The sequence below is a fragment of the Clarias gariepinus genome, chromosome 7, assembly GCF_024256425.1.
Source record: "Clarias gariepinus isolate MV-2021 ecotype Netherlands chromosome 7, CGAR_prim_01v2, whole genome shotgun sequence".
In the NCBI taxonomy this organism is placed as follows: Eukaryota; Metazoa; Chordata; class Actinopteri; order Siluriformes; family Clariidae; genus Clarias; species Clarias gariepinus.
This window is the reverse complement of record NC_071106.1, coordinates 670,001-692,500: the sequence shown is the minus strand read 5'-3', so window position 1 is coordinate 692,500 and position 22,500 is coordinate 670,001. Positions and strand designations below refer to the sequence as shown.

The 22,500-nt window shown below is 43.3% G+C and overlaps 1 protein-coding gene across 2 annotated transcripts in view; it reads left to right on the top strand.

The window, feature by feature from the left end:
• Positions 1-22,500, top strand: part of pde8a (phosphodiesterase 8A) — a 41,616-nt gene that overhangs the window by 9,118 nt on the left and 9,998 nt on the right. For both annotated transcript variants that reach the window (XM_053499926.1, XM_053499925.1), the window contains 6 exons: positions 13,816-13,872; positions 19,815-20,005; positions 20,117-20,173; positions 20,274-20,328; positions 21,998-22,086; positions 22,251-22,329. In XM_053499926.1, coding sequence (XP_053355901.1) covers positions 13,816-13,872; positions 19,815-20,005; positions 20,117-20,173; positions 20,274-20,328; positions 21,998-22,086; positions 22,251-22,329 — 528 coding nt within the window. The remainder of the gene's footprint in view (positions 1-13,815; positions 13,873-19,814; positions 20,006-20,116; positions 20,174-20,273; positions 20,329-21,997; positions 22,087-22,250; positions 22,330-22,500) is intronic.

Below are 22,500 nucleotides of genomic sequence, written 5' to 3'. Positions count from 1 at the left end.
GTCTGTCTGTCGAAAGGATGAGGATGAGGTTTAGGGGAGAGCGCGGTGGGTTGTAGTGGAGGGTAGCAGTATGAGTTACAGCAGTCAGTACCAGGAAACAGGGCGTGGCACTCTTTATCATGTGAGATCTTCGCTGCAGAACAGAGGGCTCCCCATGCACCCATTTATCTGTCCATCCTTCCAGAAGAGCAGAAGAAAACCTCAAGAGTTTGTAGCACAGGGACATTTTGTGACGTCAGTACACGGGCCTGATGTTTAAGCACGGGCCACGCCTGCTTCATCTGTTCCACACACAGCTTCGCTGTAGAACCCTCCTGTCCCTCCATCTAGCTCAGGGGTGGCGAACCCGCGGCTCTCTCACTGCCCATCTGCGGCTCTTCGATCTATCCACATGTTCTGTCTTTACACTTGAAAATTATTTTTTAAATGTCAAAACATCATTTTTCAATAAAGGGTTATGTATTTAAATGATTTTTTTTTTACACAACCTCTCGCGATTTAACATAGACTAACACGATTGGCGTAAAGTTCGTTAGTAGCCTGTCAATCATCACAGCATTCAGAGACGGTCACATTAGCATCATATCAACTAGCATGGAACATTGCTCATGCGAAAAAGCCATACTCTAAAGGAGAATTTGTTGAAAAGTGCCTCAGTGATGGTGTTGCTATTCTTTGTCCCGAAAATGAAAATTTGAAACGTTCAGTAAAGGACCTTCAGCTGTCACGGCACACTGTTCAACAGAGAATAACGGACATTGACAATTCAGTAGAAACACATTTATTATCGGCTCTTCGGAAGTGCCGGTATTTCAGCATTGTGTTGGATGAGTCGTGCGATGTTCAAGACAAGCCACAATTGGCAATATTTGTACGGTTTGTGTCAGAAGACTGCGCAATTAAGGAAGAGCTTAAGAACTCGTAGCATAGATCTGTAAGAGACACTGATGACTGTTGTTGAGAAAGCAAATCTGCAGTTATCCAAAACTAACAGCAATAACTACTGATGGAGCTCCAGCCATGTTGGGGTCTGAGAAAGGTCTTGTAGGGCTGTGTAAAACTGATGATCGTTTTCCAGAATTTTGGGCGTTTCACTGTATTATTCATCAAGAGAACTTGGTGTATAAAAAGCTGAACTTGAAACCTGTGCTGGAAATCGTCAATTTTATACACACACATGCTCTGAATCACAGACGGTTCAAAAATCTCGTTGATGAACTTGATGAAGATCTTCCATCTGATCTGCTTCTGCACTGCGGTGTGAGATGGCTTTCAAGAGGTAATGTGGTTTCTCGTTTCTTTGAGCTTTTGAAGCCGGTGAAGCTGTTCCTTGCAGAGGAACATAAGGACTACCCTGAGCTACATGATCCCCAGTGGATTACAGATTTGGCTTTTTTGGTCGACATTCTGCATGCATGCATCTGAATGGACTGAATGTGGATCTGCAAGGGAAGTTAAAGTGGTGGAGTGTTTTCACATTTGTCAACAAACTGAAGCTGGACACAATCTCCAAAAGAGAGACTTCACCCATTTTCCGACCTTGTTGAAGGCAGGTGAACAAGCAGCAGAGGTTGTAAAAGGGAGTGTACTGCACAATATGCGACACTGCTTGAAAATCTTGAGAAAAGTTTTGTTGAAGAGATTTTCCAACCTACGGCAAAGCCCAAACCTGTGGCTCTTTGGAGAGATAAAGATTTTTTTTGGCTCATTATGATGATTTAAGGTTCTGCTGAAGATATCTGAGTTTCCCCCACTATCTTCATGATTTAATCATCTTAGTGCAGTGCAGAACGGCCCCAGAGCGTGATTCCACCACCACCACCACCAGCATGCTTAATGCCTGCTACAATGTTCTTGGGAAAAGCGAATGCCTCATATTTGCTCCTCCCAGCACACCTCTGGTCCAAACATTGTTCCAGCAGACTTTCTCTGTCCATGTGTTGAGCTGCAAACTTGACTCGGAGGTGTAGATTTTAAAACAGGAGCTTCTTCCCTTCATTATTTCAGTCCACGCTTGACTGGTGACCGTGTCACTGGTGTTCCAGCTTCTTCCAGTTCCTGGTGGTTTCAGATTTGTTCAGTGATGGAGAGAACCAGTTTCCTCTCAGCTGAGGGGGACAGTATGGATCTTCTTCCAGACCATGGTAAAGTGGCTCCACCTCCCAGTAGCTTGTCCTTACAGTCCATACAGATGTTTAGAGATTGTTCTGAGAGATGTTCCTGACTTGTGCACTTCTTGTGTTGGACAAATTAAAAGTCATGCAGCATCAATGAGTTAATTTACCCCAAGTGTGTTTCTGAGTGTAGTTGTACATTGTTGAAGTCTTTACCCTAATACTGTACAAATCAACTGGAACAACTTACAGATAAATTTCTGTTCAGTGTAACTGATGCGGAGTGCTGTTTGTTGTGAGATTGGACATTTTCGACAAACCCTGGCTTGATTAAATGACAAATTTGTGAAGGTGTACAGAAGGGTGCAGGGTTCGTCTCACACTTCAGTGGAGGAGGTACGAGTGTTTGTTCTGGAGTGAACGATCCTCGCTCTCTCCATCAGACTCAGACGATCCTAAAGGTGACGGCAGGTCCGGATTAAAACATCGAGCCGACAGTAAGGGCATCAGTGTGTGTGTGTGTGTGTGTGTGTGTGTGTTTTTCCCTGAGCGACGAGGCTTTTGATCATGAGACAGCATGTGATGCTCCTCCCTGAAGCCACTCGTCACTCGACCGGCTGAACCGCGCTGACTTTTCTCCCGATCCGGGTCTAGTCCCGAGCGCCGCGCGGTGTGAAGGCTCTCAGCGTCGGGGTCTCCTCTGGGTCTGTTTACACTTCGGGGTACAGCATCGTCGTACAAGAGGCCGGGACACACACAACCGAGTGTCGCATTGAAGTGTGTGTGTTGTCTGAAACTACACAGTATTTAGTATTCTAGCTGCTGGTTTTAGGGTGTAGCCGTGGACGGGGAGCTGTTGTCATGGTAACTGTGTCTGTTTAAGATTTAACTAGCCAGCTAGCTAACAAAGCACGCTAATTAAGATACAACACGAGCAACCAAACATTTGGACGTAGTGTTTAGCCCATGATGTCATCACATCTCTCTCTCTCTCTCTCACACACACACACACACACACACACACACACACACACACACACACACACACACATTTGATCGTTATTGATCTACAACGCGGGAGATACTGTGAAAGGTCTCTCTCACTCTGTGCTGTGTGTGTGTGTGTGTGTGTGTGTGGTATAATCAGGATCAGAACAAAAATACCCTAAAGGTAATAGTGAAGACACACACACACACACACACACACACACTCTGTGAGATAGCAGTGTGCTGTTATGTGTAACGTTGTGAATGGTATTATATTATCCTTTACTATGTGTTTATTTTATTGTTCATTACACAGATGATTTATTTTTAAGGTATTTTAGGTTATTTTAGGTTGTTTTGTGTTTCTTCAGGTGAGTCATTGATAGTTGGGTCAGTGCTCTCTCTCAGGGTTAGTGATATTGTTCCGTACCCAAGTAGACTCGTGTGTCTCCACCCTCCGGTACAGCAGGTGGCAGTGTGTGTCCCGTTGGTTTGTGATCTGCTGATAAACAGAGGAGTCGACCTTCCTATTAATGATAATTAATGATATTATAGAGACGACGACAGGAACAACCTCACGCCTGCCTTTATACTTAATCAACTCTGGCTCTATAGTTCGGAGGGTGAGATCAGTGTGCGCGCACACACACACACACACACACACACACACACACACACAGCTATTGGAGGAGACAGGCAGTGTTGATGACATCACGTTCTAAACAATGGGCCGTTTCTGTTTCGCTCCGGTTCGCCTTCACACCCCGTGTGTTCACACTAACAGCAGTGAGGAGGATCAGCATCACCTCCCCGTGCCACGTGTTCTCACCTCCGACCTGCTGGTTCCATTCAAATCGGGATTCTATTAGTATCTGATTTTATAAATATCCAGATTCTGTGTTACATTTTTTTTTTTCTTACAATTTTAGACCTTTAATAAAGTTTAACGAGTAATTAAATGTAGCGCATTCCTTATAACATTAGTTTTCTCAGTTAAATTCTAAATCTAATTTTATTTGTCACGTACACAGTCATACACAGTGCGATATGCAGTGAAATGTTTATACGACTGCCAGTGACCGTCAAAATTTAAAAAAACAATCAACAAGAAATAAATAGCTGAAATAGAAGAAAATATAAAAATCTCCAAAAAATATATAAAAAAAAGTTAAAACCCAAGTTTAAACACTACAAACTGTATTTGTACAGTTAAGGTATATCTTATCTTAAATACAAGACTTTAACATTTAAATTCTAATTAAATTAAGCACAAAGACGCACTGTTACCTTTCGATAATGTAACGCCATGTGTTTGTGTTGCGGCGCTCCGAAGCTTCTGCGCTCCACACAGACGGGTTTATTCCTGAGGCTGATGGGCCCATCAAACTGAAAACCAGACCATTCTGGTCACGACTGGTTCGTTTCTGTTATTAACGTTCAAATAGTTTCTAATAACTGGATTGTGATTGAGTCAGTGTGGAGGTACGTCAATCATCACATAACTGAATCATACACACCCCCACCCCCCATCTCTACTGTCGTGATCAAACAAACTGGATTTTAAGAACAAGTGGACTCTGACCTGGTGACGAGTCAGGGTGAGTTTCATTTAGAGTCCGAGTCAGAGTGGGGTCGATTCAGAGCTTCAGTAGGAGGCAGAGCAAGGTTTCACCATGAGCTCAGGGCAGAGTCACGTTCAGAGCCTGAGTCAGACTGGCGCAGAGTCAGAGCCAATCTGATTCAGAGTCAGACTGGTGCAGAGTCAGAGCCAATCTGATTCAGAGTCAGACTGCTGCAGAGTCAGAGCCAATCTGATTCAGAGTCAGACTGGTGCAGAGTCAGAGCCAATCTGATTCAGAGTCAGACTGGTGCAGAGTCAGAGCCAATCTGGTGCAGAGTCAGACTGGTGCAGAGTCAGAGCCAATCTGGTGCAGAGTCAGACTGATTCGGAGTCAGAGCCAATCTGATTCAGAGTCAGACTGGTGCAGAGTCAGAGCCAATCTGATTCAGAGTCAGACTGGTGCAGAGTCAGAGCCAATCTGATTCAGAGTCAGACTGGTGCAGAGTCAGAGCCAATCTGATTCAGAGTCAGACTGGTGCAGAGTCAGAGCCAATCTGGTGCAGAGTCAGACTGGTGCAGAGTCGGAGCCAATCTGGTGAAGAGTCAGACTGATTCGGAGTCAGAGCCAATCTGGTGCAGAGTCAGACTGATTCGGAGTCAGAGCCAATCTGATTCAGAGTCAGACTGGTGCAGAGCCAATCTGATTCAGAGTCAGACTGGTGCAGAGTCAGAGCCAATCTGATTCAGGGTCAGACTGGTGCAGAGTCAGAGCCAATCTGATTCAGAGTCAGACTGGTGCAGAGTCAGAGCCAATCTGATGCAGAGTCAGACTGGTGCAGAGTCGGAGCCAATCTGGTGAAGAGTCAGACTGATTCAGAGTCAGAGCCAATCTGATTCAGAGTCAGACTGGTGCAGAGTCAGAGCCAATCTGGTGAAGAGTCAGACTGCTGCAGAGTCAGAGCCAATCTGATTCAGAGTCAGACTGCTGCAGAGTCAGAGCCAATCTGATTCAGAGTCAGACTGCTGCAGAGTCAGAGCCAATCTGATTCAGAGTCAGACTGCTGCAGAGTCAGAGCCAATCTGATTCAGAGTCAGACTGCTGCAGAGTCAGAGCCAATCTGATTCAGAGTCAGACTGGTGCAGAGTCAGACGGAGTTTAATTCAGAGCCAATAAAATCATATTTAATTCTGAGTCAGAGGAGTGAAATAGATTCTCACTCCAAATTCTGAATCAGCCATCAGTCTGAATAAAACAAATAATTACTAACTTACAGTGTCACACTGCTCCGTGTGTGTGTGTGTGTGTGTGTGTGTAAGTGTTTCAGGATATTTTGAGTCGGTGCTTATGTGTGTGAAAAACAGCCAGGGAGAGAGGGACGTGTGTGTGTGTGTGTGTGTGTGTGTGTGTGTGAGAGAGAGAGAGAGACTAGTAGAACAGTAAAGTCATTCTTTTGCTGCTTTAGATTGTTGTGCAACTCACATGACCTGCACTGCCCTCTGTACAGCTTACATCACTGCCTGTCTGCCTCTCTCCATGTGTCTGCCTCTCTATCTGTCTGTCTGCCTCTCTATCTGTCTGTCTCTGGTTCTCCATCTTTTTCTCTCTCTCTGTCTGCTCCTCTCTCTTCTCGCCTCTCTCTGTTATGTCTGTCTGCTCTCCCCGTCTGCCCCCCCCTCTCTCTATATATATATATATATATAAACTCTATATGTATAAATCAAATTTGCGACCCTAGCTTAAACAAACGCTGCCATGTTCTAAGTTGTCTCAAACATATGGATGGAGATTCTGACACAAAGCTGACATTCTACACAAAGCTTTGCACATCTAGACCTTGTCCTCTCTTCCTTACAGAACTGCTCAAGCTGAGTTAAATTTGATGGTGACTGTTTGTGGACTGCAGTCTTCAGGTCATTCCACAGGTGTTCAGTGGGCTTTAGGTCTGGACTCTGACTCGGCCATGCCAGGACATTCACCTTTTTTTCCTTCAGCCCCTGTGGTGTCAGTTTTGCTGTTTTGGGTCATTGTCATGTTAGAAATTAAATCTTCTTCTCATTGACAACGTCCTGGCAGAGGGCAGCAGATTTTCCTCAACAATTTGACATTATTTTGTTCCATTTCTTCTCCTTCTATCCTGAGAAGTTCTCCAGCCCCTACTGCAGAGGAACAGCCCAGAACAGGATATTCCCAGCTCCATGCTGGAGGAATGGGGTTATTTGGATGGTGAGCTGTGTTGGATGTCCACCAGACATATTGTTTAGTGTTGTGGCCAAATAATGAAGTTTTAGTGGCCTTTTTTGACTTTTTTTTTGCAACCCTCCCATACATGTTGTGAATTTGTGGTCATGTCACATGGACACAATAGAACTGACTTAGTCATAACTTTCTGCCACTGCTTCAGAGTTGCTGTAGGCCTCTTGGTAGCCTCTCAGACCAGTGTACTCCAGGGAGAGTCTGTGTGAGAGACCTCACTGTTCTTCTAGGCAGTGATGAATCCTAATCAGAATAACCACAGCTGATTACAGTTTACAGTCAGATATTTTTCTGTGCCAATAAGACGGTGATTAGTTTCACCTGATTGAGTTTACAAGTCATTTTTAGGAGGCAGTGACTTATTTCCAAATTAGTGATTCTGATTTTTATTTTAATTTTTTTTATTTTTTGGCATGATGGCGATTGTGATTTAGCAAAATTAGTTTATTGGGTAAAACTCTAATTACGGCCTATAACTTTGGCTAAAATTAAAACTTAAAAGTTTATTTGTCTGTAAGTGGTGTTGGAGTGACAAACCGATTCTCAAAAGCCATCATACTTTATTTTAAGTCATAGCTAATCTTCTGTTACAGGTAATTCATCTCTCTGCCTAGATTACTAGATGGCTAACGTTAATGCGTGCAGCGCATTGTGCTAGCATTTATGCGATTAGCTTGTTTTCTTGCATGTCTTGTTGCTTATCTGTTTACGATCCTGATACTGAATCACAGAGTTTCGTCTGATGCGGGTTCGATGTTGTATGGATGCTCTTCGCTAAATAGCTAGAACAGCTATCCGTTGTCATGGTACCTAAAATAGATCATGTTTTTATGATTATTGTTTCAAGATTTTATGTTTTGTAGTGCTTCAAACAAACCTGTAAGTTTTTAGTTTGGATTCGATATACAAGCGGATCACATTTGTTAATATTTTACTTCTTTGACTCTCCAATCTGTTGTTTTCTGAGACAAGAAAACCTTTGAAACCTTTGATCTTGAAAATCTTTAGTTTCTATGGTAACCATCGATGACCTTAGACAGCATGTGTAGATCGACTGACCCACATAAGCTCCGTGGTGAGGAGAGCGTAGCTTTAGGCCCTGCTGTCCAGCTAAGCTAATTTAACTAGCATTAGCACTCATAAAGAAACACTGCTAAGTAAATTTGTAGTTGTTTATGATAAATGGTGAAATGATAAACGAAGTAACAAACAAGCAAACAAACAGACTCCTGGTTTCTGTTATAATAACTGTTAATAATAACCAGGTCAGAGCCGACAACCAGTGCCTTACCGCTGTGTGTGTGTGTGTGTGTATAGTTGTAATGAGTCTTGGTTTCAGTTGGGGCCAAGACTCAGAGAATTTCTGTGTGTGTGTGTGTGTGTGTGTGTGTGTGTGTGTAAGAGTGGTCCCAGCAGTGCTGCTGTTAGGAAGCTGTTTACCCTCTATATCTGTCTCCACTGACGTCTGCCCTCTCAACAATGTCATCCAATTTCCTGTTTTTCACTTCAGTGGGAAGCCACTGCTGCACTGTGTGTGTGTGTGTGTGTGTGTGTGTGTGTGTGTGTGTGTGTATGAATGAGTGTGTGAATGTGAGTGTGTGATGTATAGAAGCGGATGCAGTCGAGAGACAGGATGCAGGGCTTTACGCTGATCTGTACAACAGTGCTATAGCCGTTAGCTCTTAGCTGAGGTCTTGAGAGTTTACATGCTAATCACATCGCGTTAGCCGTTACGCAAATATATGTTTAAAAGATTAACAGGTTTTATGTACAGGTGCCTTTTTTTCAGAGACAGATGTGAAATGAGACTTTTTTTAATTAGATATTTGTATTTTATTGATCCTGAACATTTTAGACATGAAAGAAAATATCAAAGAAGATAAACATTAGACCTGATACCGTTTCTATAACCCTCTGGGTCCGAAGGTGGTGATCAGTTCAGTTCCACTTCAGCTCCAACAGCAGTGAAGGGTTATATTAATGCGCTGATATCTCTGATCATCTCCACAGTAACACAAGGATGTACACAGCGTGCTACACACACACACACACACACACACACACACAATGTTTAATAAGGAGTGTAAGGAGTCTCCAGTGTGAGCGCTGTGTAACAGTCAGAGGAGAACACTCTCAGTCACATGACACACCGCCATCCTTATCTCTTATTAACTTAATGTAAATGATTCTTACACACACACACACACACACACACACAAGGAGTTTATTGACCGCAGGCAGGTTTTATCACTAATCTGATTTCATCTTCAGGCACTGGAATGTTGTTACACATGTTTTGTGAGTGTGTGTGAGTGTGTGTGAGTGTGTGTGTGTGTAGCACAGTCTTCTGCTTGGAACCTCAACACACCCACACACACACACACACACACACACACACACACTTAACAACTCAAACCCACACACACCCAACACACACCCAACACACACCCAACACAAACCTTCACCCAACAGCTTAAACTAACACAACACACACACACACACAACGCGCATGCACACAACGTGCACACACACACTACACACACCTACATACACCATCACACACCAACTCAAACTAACACACACCAAACACGGGACTGCAGGTGAGATGGGAGCGACGCTGTGTGCTGGGTGACACGGCTCAGGCCGCAGACACAACACCGGGATCCCCAGCAGAGATTCAATTCCCAAAAAGAGCGTTTGAACTCCCAAGTTTTACCAGTAAACAGAGCGCTGAAGCGCCGGGAGCGTGTGTATTCAGAGAGAAGTCTGAAGGATGAGATATTAGTCTCTGGTCACGGATTCTTTAAATCATGTCGGGAGACTTAGGGTTTTAATTTCTGTGCCACATGATCATGTTCTGTTTAAACTCCATGAGGGTCACGTGCAGGTCAATCGGGTGCTTCATCCATTCTGAACGATTAAACTTGGAGAAAGTGTGTAACTACTGCAGTGAGCAGAACGTTTACATTCCCCCTGGTGAAACATTAGAAATTCTAGTGACACACACACACACACACACACACACACTTAGAACAAACCTGCAGCCGTTTTTTCAGCTGGATGCTAAAGTGAATCCGGTTTTACAGCAGGAACAGTCCGACGTGTCTGACAGCATTCCAGCTGCGTCTGAACCCGATCCAGAGATAAACACCGAGACGAATCCCCTCCCGCACCGCCGAGGTGAGACGCCGCACCAACAATTAACACCAACAATCTAATGAATTAAAAGACCTGTCCGGTCACATCCGCGTCATTCCCGGGCACCTCAGCGCCGTTCACGCGTTTAGAGCCGGATGGTTGTCGCACGCTGGTGTGCGTAAGTGAGGTGTGTATCAGCTGAAGTGACCCGCATGCCGTCTCCTACCAGCGTCACACTTACAACCTGTGAGAATACACACGGAACCATGTGCGTGGGAACCTTTCACCTCATTTAATCTGAGTTTAGGTTCTCTCTTTAAAAATGTCTGCTTGAGTGATTGTTAGATTTAGTTGTTGATGTCAGATCTCACAGATGAGAAGCTAAATGAACGTCTCGGGTTTCATCATCAGTCTGAATATCAGAGAAGAGACCTGGGATCATCTCTAAATAGTCTTTTCCAGGAGGAAGGTACTACGGGTGGGAACAAAAACGATTCAGTGATGTATTGCGATTCTTTAGTCTGGCAATTCATGTATCGTCACATCTGCAGATTCCAAGATCAGTTCCCTCTATTGCTACTTGGAGGTGGAGCCACTTCACCACGGCCTGGAAGAAGATCCTCTCAGTTGAGAGGAAACTGGTTCTCATGGCCAGGAACAAACCTGAAAACACCAAGAACTACAGTAGAAGCTGCTAGAACAGCAGTGACACAGTCTCCAGTCAAGCGTGTTTTACATTAACATGGACTGAAAGCCAGAAAGCAGCTCCTGCTCCAAAATTCACACTTTTAAGCTCTAGTAAAGTTTGCAGCTCAGCACAGGAACAACGGAAGATGTCTGAAGGAAAGTTCTTACCAGAGGTGTGTTTGGAGGAGTAAAGGTCAGGCGTTTACATTTCCCAAGAACACAGTATCAGGTGTTGTGTTTGGTGGTGCTGGTGGTGGGACGTCACACTCTGGGGCTGCACTGTACTGCTGCATAGATGATGGAAGAAGGAAACAAGGAAGATGGAGAAAAACCTCAGAATTCCTCAACACCACCTCAAATCATCAGCTACGTAGACAAGTGAACCATGGATGAAGTTGAGTGTTACAACAAGACCCTGAGCCCAAACACAGAGGAGAGCTGGGTGAGGGACGAGTAAAGCATGCTAGCTTCACACGTTTGGACACGTGACCCTCCACACTGTCCACAGGGTCACATGTCCAAAAGTGTGAAGCTCGCAGAGATTAGAGGTCGGGTCTGTTCCTGAACACCAACACATTTAATTGAGCACTAACGATTCTGCTAAGAAGAGTGGTCTTATATTGTGTGTGTGTGTGTGTGTGTGTGTGTGTGTGTGTGTTTCTCGTGTGAATTGTGTTTACCGCTGAGGTTCTGTTGGGATGTTGCTCCACAGAGAGAATGTTTCTATGCCACTCCTCTCCTGTGTGTGTGTGTGTGTGTGTGTGTGTGTGTGTGTGCCTTATTATCACTCTTTCAGAACTTTTCCTTCTTTTTTCCATTATTGTGTATTTTTGGGCGACTTCACGCAAACAACATACAGGAACAGGATTATATACACTGTATATACACGACTCATCATCATCATCATCATCATCATAATAATAATAATAATAATAATAATAATAATAACTGAACATTTTAGGTAAGAGATGCACTGACCAATCAGACTGGAGTGTGTGATTAGACAATGTGTAATTGGACAGTGTGTGTGATTGGACAGAAGTGTGTGATTGGACAGAAGTGTGTGATTGGACAGAAGTGTGTGATTAGACATTGGCGTTTAAATGGACATGAGTGTGTGATTAGACTGTGTACCTGGACAGTGTGTGTAATTGGACAGAAGTGTGTGATTGGACAGTGTGTAATTAGACAGTGTGTGTAATTGGACAGAAGTGTGTGATTGGACAGAAGTGTGTGATTGGACAGAAGTGTGTGATTGGACAGAAGTGTGTGATTAGACATTGGCGTTTAAATGGACATGAGTGTGTGATTAGACAATGTGTAACTAGACAGTGTGTGTGATTGGACAGATGTGTGTGATTGGACAGAAGTGTGTGATTGGACAGAAGTGTGTGATTAGACATGGGCATTTGAATGGACATGAGTGTGTGATTAGACAATGTGTAATTGGACAGTGTGTGTGATTGGACAGAAGTGTGTGATTAGACAATGTGTAATTGGACAGTGTGTGTGATTAAGCATGAGCGTGTGATTAGACTGTGTGATTTGACATGAGTGTGTGATTGGACAGTGTGTGATTGGACAGTGTGTGTAATTGGACAGTGTGTGTAATTGGTCAGTGTGTGTAATTGGACAGTGTGTGTAATTGGACAGTGTGTGTAATTGGACAGTGTGTGTAATTGGACAGAAGTGTGTGATTGGACAGAAGTGTGTGATTGGACAGATGTGTGTGATTGGACAGAAGTGTGTGATTGGACAGAAGTGTGTGATTGGACAGAAGTGTGTGATTAGACAGAAGTGTGTGATTAGACATGGGCATTTGAATGGACATGAGTGTGTGATTAGACAATGTGTAGTTGGACAGTGTGTGTGATTGGACAGAAGTGTGTGATTAGACATTGGCGTTTAAATGGACATGAGAGTGTGATTAGACTGTGTGATTAAGCATGAGTGTGATTAGACAATGTGTAGTTGGACAGTGTGTGTAGTTGGAGAGTGTGTGTGATTTGACATGAGTGTGTGATTAGACTGTGTAATTAAGCATGAGTGTGTGATTAGACTGTGTGATTTGACATGAGTGTGTGATTAGACTGTGTGATTTGACATGAGTGTGTGATTAGACTGTGTGATTTGACATGAGTGTGTGATTAGACTGTGTGATTTGACATGAGTGTGTGATTAGACTGTGTGATTTGTCATGAGTGTGTGATTAGACTGTGTGATTTGACATGAGTGTGTGATTAGACTGTGTGATTTGACATGAGTGTGTGATTAGACTGTGTGATTTGACATGAGTGTGTGATTAGACTGTGTGATTTGACATGAGTGTGTGATTAGACTGTGTGATTTGACATGAGTGTGTGATTAGACTGTGTGATTTGACATGAGTGTGTGATTAGACTGTGTAATTAAGCATGAGTGTGTGATTAGACTGTGTGATTTGTCATGAGTGTGTGATTAGACTGTGTGATTTGACATGAGTGTGTGATTAGACTGTGTGATTTTGTTTAGTGGATTTTCTAATAGAACCTCATGCAGTTCCATGGAAGTGAAGCTGCTGATTGGTCAGTTGCTGCAGTGTGACCTTTGACATCATCAGCTGGTGGTTAAAAGTTTCACAGTTCAGTCTGAAGTTTATTTAAAGACTTTATTTTAGTGCTTGGATTTTTTTAATAAAAATTTGTAATGAATGACAAAAGTTGATGTCTCTCAGTACGGTGCAACCTGTAAACATTCCGTCTGTAAATCCTGTAAGTGGATTAGAGGTGAGTGTTGTGGACGTCTGGTCTCACAGACAGACAGACAGACAGACAGACAGACAGACAGACTGACAGACTGACTGACTGACTCTGACCAAGTCAGGCTGAAATCTGAGATTTAACTGTAAATGTTCAACTGTATGTTTATGGATCAGCAGTGCAGAACCACTACACAGTGAAAGTGGGCGTGGCTTATGATGCCAGATGACACTGAATTGCTGTATTGAACTGAAATGACTCATGAATCAAATGAATCATATGAACACTGAATCATTTGCCTGATTTAAATGAATTGATTTAAACGTTGTGTTTCAGAGCTCGCTGACCGAGGTACAGTTTGGACCAATGAAGTTATATGAAGATCAGATTCAGGTAATAAGTGTGTGTGTGTGTGTGTGTGGTTGTGTGTGTGTGTGTGTGTGAGAGAGAGAGAGAGAAGGTTGTACTGTAGATGTTTCCTTTGCCTATGTGGGGAGTAAATTTTCGTGGGAAAGCTCTGCTTGTGTGTGTGTGTGTGTGTGTGTGTGTGTTTGGAATTCTGCTCAAAGCTCCTCCAATCAGCTGCAGCAGATGAAATCCCAGTGGTTTCCATGGCTACTAAACCAAACAACAACAGTAATGTGCCTTAGAAGGAAAAAGAAGGAGAAATGGGAGAAGAAAAAAGAAAGAAACATTAATAGAGAGAAGAGCGAAAGGAGGGAATCTGTACGAGACAGGCGAAGAAGAAGCGGAGGACTGGTGGGAAAGATAGAAAAGAATAAAAAAGCAAAAGGCAAACAGGGAGGAACTAAAGTAATAAATAAGAAACAAAGAAAAAAAGGAGAAGAGAGGAAAGGAATGAAGAGATAGAAGGTGAAAGGCAGTGGTGTAAAAGAAGAAAGGAATGAAAGAGTAGAGAAGTTGATAAGGAGGAAAGAACAGGAGAAAGAGGGAATAAAGAACAGGATGAAATAAAGAAGAGAAATGTAAAAATGAAACAGAGTCAGAGATAAGGAGAGAAAGAGAGGGAAAGGGGGAGCAAGAGGGAAGGAGAAGTGTATCATGGTTTGTAATAGTTTCATTCTATTGTACTGGAGCACTCTGTGTGTGTGTGTGTGTGTGTGTGTGTGTGTGTGTGTGTGTGTGTGTGTGTGTGTGTGTGTGTGTGTGTCTGTGTGTGTGTGTGTGTGCGTTTTTATTAACTCCTATTCTCTGTGGTACATGCTGTGAACTGCTGCTAGGCTGAGAATGAATGTGTCGAGCACACACACACACACACACACACACACACACACACACACAGACACACACACACACACACACACACAGACAGAAAGAGACTGACTGACAGATAGACAGCCAGAGATGCAGACATACAGACATGTACATAGACAGACAGACACAGAGGGACAGGCGGACAGACAGGGACCCAGACATACAGAGAATCATACACATACACCCAGACAGACACCAATGTACAGACCAGACATACAGACCCAGACATACAGACACGTATACAGACAGACAGACAAAGAGACAGAAACCCAGAAGGACAGACGGACAGACAGAGACCCAGATGGACAAACAGGTGGACACACAGAAAGATAGACAGGGACACACACAGACAGACAGAAAAAGACCCAGACAGACAGATTGAGAGACAGAGAATCATACACAGACAGGCAGACAGGGACACAGACAGAGACCCAGACAGACAGGCAGACAGACAGACAGACAGACAGACAGGGACACATGTACACACTGATAGACAGACACACACACACACAGACAGACAGGAATGCTGCTGAATGTTGGTGTTAATTGCTGTAGGAAAGCGACACATGGTGATTTCCTTTTCCTGTTTTTGTCATTCATCCTCACGGCTGATCTGACGTTCCTTCCACACTCGTGTTCTCACACACACACACACACGTACACACACACACACACACATACACACACACACACACACACACACACACACACACACACACACACACGTACACACACCCTTTTTACTGTGATGTAGTCATATGTGTGTGTGTGTGTGTGTGTGTGTGTGTGTGTGTGTGTGTATTGTGACTTGCAGCAGGACAGACAGAGACACTGCCTCAGTTCTAGCTGAAGAGCAACAATAATACCGTTCTGTTCATTCTCTTACTACATTTGCGTCTTTGAGTGTGTGTGTGTGTGTGTGTGTGTGTGAGAGAGAGAGAGAGAGAGAGTGTGAGAGAAAGAGCATGAGAAGCCACTGCGTGACGTCTCTGGCTGCCTGAATGACTCATAACTGAGCTGTTCCTATTTACGCACGAGAGAGAGAGAGAGAGAGAGAGAGAGTGTGTCATAATGTGTGTGTGTGTGTGTATACTGTAATGTGTGTGTGTGTGTGTACTGTAATGTGTGTGTGTGTGTGTGTACTGTATGGGAGTGTGTCTACTATAATGTGTGTGTGTGTGTGTGTATACTGTAATGTGTGTGTGTGTGTACTGTATGTGTGTGTGTCTACTATAATGTGTGTGTGTGTGTGTGTGTATACTGTAATGTGTGTGTATACTGTATGGGAGTGTGTATACTATAATGTGTGGTGTGTGTGTGTGTGTATACTGTAATGTGTGTGTGTGTACTATAATGTGTGTGTGTGTGTATACTGTAATGTGTGTGTGTGTACTATAATGTGTGTGTGTATACTGTAATGTGTGTGTGTGTACTGTAATGTGTGTGTGTATACTGTAATGTGTGTGTGTGTACTGTAATGTGTGTGTGTGTACTGTAATGTGTGTGTGTGTGTGTACTGTATGTGTGTGTGTGTATGTAATGTGTGTGTGTGTGTGTGTAATGTGTGTGTGTGTGTATGTAATGTGTGTGTGTGTATGTAATGTGTGTGTGTGTATGTAATGTGTGTGTGTACTGTATGGGATTGTGTATACTGTAATGTGTGTGTGTGTGTGTGTGTGTGTGTGTGTATCTGTAATGTGTGTGTGTATGTAATGTGTGTGTGTGTGTATGTAATGTGTGTGTGTGTATGTAATGTGTGTGTGTGTATGTAATGTGTGTGTGTGTGTATGTAATGTGTGTGTGTGTATGTACTGTATGGGAGTGTGTCTACTATAATGTGTGTGTGTGTGTGTGTGTGTGTGTGTGTGTGTGTGTGTGTGTGTGTGTATACTGTAATGTGTGTGTGTGTGTGTGTGTGTGTGTGTGTGTGTATACTGTATGGGAGTGTGTATACTGTAATGTGTGTGTGTGTGTGTGTGTGTATACTGTATGGGAGTGTGTATACTATAATGTGTGTGTGTGTATACTGTAATGTGTGTGTGTATACTATAATGTGTGTGTGTGTGTGTATACTGTATGGGAGTGTGTATACTATAATGTGTGTGTATACTGTAATGTGTGGGTGTACTGTATGGGAGTGTGTATACTATAATGTGTGTGTGTGTGTGTGTATACTGTAATGTGTGTGTATACTGTATGGGAGTGTGTATACTGTAATGTGTGTGTGTGTGTGTGTGTGTGTGTGTGTGTATACTGTATGGGAGTGTGTATACTATAGTGTGTGTGTGTGTATACTGTAATGTGTGTGTGTGTGTATACTGTAATGTGTGTGTGTGTATACTGTATGGGAGTGTGTATACTATAATGTGTGTGTGTGTGTATACTGTAATGTGTGTGTGTACTGTATGGGAGTGTGTATACTATAATGTGTGTGTGTGTGTGTGTGTATACTGTATGGGAGTGTGTATACTATAATGTGTGTGTGCTTTATTGCGAGTGTGTATACTCTATGTATTGTCACGTGTAATAAATGTAAAGTCTGAGCATATCTGCCCCTCTTGTTCTGCCCGTCTCGGGGCAGTTAAGCGTGGCGTCGGTGGCAGGCTCTGACCTGTAGACACTTTCACCAGGGAGAGATTAAGGGGCCCCAGGACACAGTCCCCTGAATGGCCTGCTGGACCAGGAGTAGTACTTTATAGTAAACACAGGGCCAGTGCAGAGAATGTAAGGATCTAATCATCAATATTTTATGGTAAACAGGATTTGCACAATTGAAAATTGAAATGTTTTTATTTATTCATCATGAATGACATCTTGCTTCCAACCTGCAGTACCGTCACAGTCTTCACACTGAGGTAGAGGCTTTTACTCGATCACATGACCCTGTGAATGTGCTGTCTATATATTTAACCCTCTGATGTCCAAACTGTGCAGCGGCATCACAAGCAGCTCTGATGTCACATATGTCCGCACTGCACGTTTTTATTCAGTTTTTGCACTGTTGTGTTGTTCTGCTGTTGAATTTTCTCAGCAAAGTCCACTCTTAAATTGGGTTGTCTCCGTCTCACACGGTGGGACCAGGTGGGCTATGGATCTGCCAGTCTGCTGTAAAGAATGCTGGCTTTGTCTTAGCCTTAGCTTCCTATGAGTTCCTGGCACTAATTCATGTCGCACTCCTGGTCTCCTAGGACATTTTCATGGAGAAATGCTCCCTTAGTCTTTTCTCACTACACAGCAGCCTCTCACTGCCCTCTGAGACGTCAAACTTACCGTCTCCCTCGTCTTCATTCCTTCTCACTGACATTCAACAGCTGCCCTCCCATGGGAGGAAATTCTCTGAACTTGGTCTCCAGCTCCCTCTCCAGTTACAGACTCCACTCCACTTCTCTGATTATCATCTGGTGTCCTTCACCTTTACCCTTCCTTCACCTTAACTTTTCTCATCCATGGACCTCCTCTGCCCTTATCTTCTTAACACAAGAAGATATTTTTGCCCTTCTCATTGGCTGTCAGATTGGAGAGAATTAGGATAAGAATTAAGATAAAATTAATCTGAAGTGACTTCTGCAGAGACTGCCCAACTGGGGAAAGCTGGAATCTTCTGCACAAACTCCACATCATCTTTTCTTACCTTCTGGTCCTTCCTCCCTGACTTCTAAAGACTGAAAAACCTGCTATACCTTCACTCTTACCCCAACTCTCCATTTTCACAAGTGCGTTTATCTAATATAGCAACTGTGAAGATTCTGCAATTCTTCTCATCCTGCAGTCCTACCACTTGCCCATTGGTTCTAGTCACGATGTCTGGACTATCTGACAAGATTTAATCGCCCTCATCACTGCTATCATCAAAATCTTCAAAACATCTGGCTCATCCTGAGGAAACCCAGCAAACATCAGCAACTACTGACCACTGACCAGTATCACTTCTGTCTTTTCTTTTGCATATACCATTTACAGCACAATGAACTGTCTGTCCACGTCTGTTTGGTTTCAGACCAGCACATTTTACAGAGAGCGCTCTTTTGTCCATCACTGAGAACCTCTGTGCCTCTTGATCAGCCAGACCATCCCCAGTCCTCACCCTCCATTACAGCAGTGCTTGGTTGACCATGTCAGGTGATGATCTGCTCGATGCATACTCCCCTCTGATGCCTTACAAGGCTCAGTACTTGGTCCGCTTCTGTTCTTCCTCTACACTCGATTTCTTGGCGAGGTCACATCACATACACACGCATACATTTCATACCACTCGTATGCGGATGACACTCAACTCCTTATCTCCTTCGCTTTCTCAGACAGTCATGTCTCCCAACATCTGAGCTAAAACTCAATTCCAGCAAAGCTGAGCTACTCAACATCACAGGTGATTCATCCTCATGTCAGGATATTATGAACCCCTGAACAACTCTAAGATCTCACCTATGGTTGCTACACACATTTTTGGGGTAACCCTGGACTATAAGCTGTCCTTTTCCTCTCACCCTGCTCACCTGATGCGCTCATGACAAGTTCTCCTCTACAGCATCAGAAGGATTTGTCCATTTCTCTCCACACAGGTCCCTCAGGTGCTTGTTCAGTCCCTTGTTATTTTGAGACTAGAAATGCTTTAAGTCGTCTCTCAGTCCCGCCCTTAGTACCTCTACTCCTGCCTTAGGATGGTAATAAGATTCCTTTGAACTATGTGTACATGTGCACATGATGAGTTCCTCACATATCCTGCATTCACGCATAAAAAATGGTAGGGTTTTGAGGAGAAGTTGTGTGACAAGGTCCACATGCATGATGTGTCTTTACCCCTGCACAGGGCCAAATTGCGTCAAAACAGTGTGCCGGAGATACGTAATGATCCTAAACGTCCACAAGGAATATAAGCTCCTTGAAGGCCGCCATCTTTGCTTGACTCAATTTCATTCATTCATTCTCTAGAGAACTTATTATGTACAGGGTCACGGGATGCCTGAAGCATCATGTAAAAACTGTCTTATTGCATTCTCTGGTGTGCCCCCTGCAGGAATCCTTCAGTAACACAGTGTGTGTATGTGTGTGTGTGTTTGAAGGTACTGTTGGTGTTCAGTAGAGAGGACAGTCAAAGCGGGGGTTTCAGCAGTGCGTGTGAGAAGGCGGGGTTTAAGTTCAACATTGCTCGGTCACCTGATGCAGCGTTGCACTGCTTCCTGGAGAAACACCATGACATCATCATCATCGACCACCGACATTCCAGAAACTTCAATGGAGAGCAGCTCTGCCGGTACCCGTCTGTCTGTCTGTCTGTCTGTCTGTCTGTCTGTCTGTCTGTCTGTCTGTCTGTCACAGGATTTGATATCTAAGTTGCAGTGTATGTGTGTGTGTGTGTTTGCAGCTCCATCCGTGCTCTCAGCTCCTCTCAGAATACTGTTATTGTTGCTGTTGTGAAAAGGTTTGTCTTACATATACACACACACACACACATTACTCAAATGCTTGTATTTGTAGATAAAATCATTAACAATGAATTGCGTGTCTGTGTTTGTTTCTAGGCCGGACCGTGAAGAAGCCACTGTGATGCCTCTCTTGTCTGCTGGATTTAACAGGGTGTGTGTGTGTGTTTAAGTTCATTGCACATATTTGTGTTTCTGCTAATACCTAACACCCTGTGGAATCGTCAACACCAAGCTAACCGTCGTGTTGATTTAGGGGCGTTTCCCAAATTTGATCCCAATCACAAGAGTGTACGGAGATCGTCAGGACGTTTGTCAGAGTTCAGTTTGCTTACTAACCCCAACCCTATGCAGATCAATTCCTGCTCTCTGTTTCACCCAGGTGAGGATGAGTTGGTATGGAACTTTACTGGAGAGATGGGGGGACTGTACTGGAGAAAATGAGACCTGTAGTGGGGAGATGGGGGGAACTGGAGGAGGAAACCCAGATGAGGATGGGTTCCCTGTTGAGTCTGGTTCCTCTCAAGGTTTCTTCCTATTACCATCTCAGGGAGTTTTTCCCTCAGCACCGTCACACTCGACTCGTTCATCAGGGACCATCTGATCATTCTGATTCACACACACTCACATTCCATACAGACTTAAATAACTCTTTTGATTGTGTAAAGCTGCTTTGTGACAATGACAATTGCTAAAAGCGCTATACAAATAAAATAGAATTGAATTGAATTACTCTGATGTTCTGGAGAAGTGCCCAGTAATCTGTAGCACTTCGCTAAACACACCGAGTTCCTGTGAGTCGATTCTCCACAATCATACCAAACCGTTAATTAAGAGTGTCTGCATTTCCACTTGGCCTGTAGTGCACTACAGAAGTGCACTTCAATGGAGGCAAACTGTTCGTATTCTTCCATCAATCAATAAATTAATCAATCAATCAATCAATCAATCAGTCATCTATAGATAGTTTAGTCATCTATCCATCCACCCAGTTATCAGTAATAGCACTGAATGTGCCGTGTTAGTAGTGAAGGCGTCCCAGACGATGACCTTCCCATCAAACGAGCAATACAGTTAGAATCAGGTGTTTAACTCCACCTTAAAGATTAACATTAACTCCACGTTAAACATTATTAAACAAGATTAATTGCACCTTTAACATGAAATTAAACTTCTTAACCCTAATCGGTACCTCCGCCTCAAACATTAACATCATCTGAGTATTTGTATCTATTTTGTTTTATTTATTTATTCATTTATTTATTGCATATTTGTCATACTTAAACAGACCGTTTATCCTCGATAACCTCCAATGTGGCTGAATTAAGTAGATTGTGCAAAGAAGAGTGGGCCAAAATTCCTCCACAGTGATGTAGAAGATTCTTTGCCAGTTATCACAAATTTTTGACTGCTGATGTCGCAGCTGCCAAGAGGGTTAGGCACAAGCAGTTATTAGGTTTAGGGGGCAATTACTTTTTCACATAGGGCCAGGTAGGCTTGGACAGTTTTTTGTTCTTAATAAATGAAATTGTCATTTAAAAACTGATCATTTGTATGAGTTTAGGTTCTCTTTATGTAATATTCGAATTGGTGTAATCATCTGAATCTTTTGACGTGAACATGCAAAAAAAGAAATCGGGAAAGGGGCAAATACTTTTTCACAGCACTGTATATAGGTAGAGCTCTGTACTTCCACTAACACTGTAGTGCACCTAACTAGTGAGGATGGATGAGTTTGAATTGTTCCGGAATGTAAGAAAAGTTCCTTACTCTCTGTGTGTGTGTGTGTGTGTGTGTGTGTGTGTGTGTGTGTGTGTGTGTAGCGCTATATTGAGAACTCCAATGTCATGGCCTGCTACAATGAACTCATCCAACTCCACCACGGAGAGATCCGCGCTCAGATCAAACTCAGGTAGGAACTTTGTCTCACACACACACACACACACACACACACACACACACCTTACCTAAGCATAGTTGGCAGTCACAGGTTGTGTGTGTTTAAATATTTGAATAATGAGACTGTAAGTATATGAAGTGTGTGTGTGTGTGTGTGTGTGTGTGTGTGTGTTTTAGAGCCTGTAATGCCATTTTTACAGCGTTGGAACAGAGTCAGGATGCTATTGAGATCAGCAACGAAGACCAGCTGATACAAGTGGGTCACACACACACACACACACACACACACACGTGCGCACACACACACACGCACACAAGAATTCTGGCGTCAAAATAATAATACACTGTCTGGCCAAAAATAAAATTTGCACACTAATATTTTACTGGAGGCCTTTTTATGATGGTATTGTTTTGACAACCGGATGCA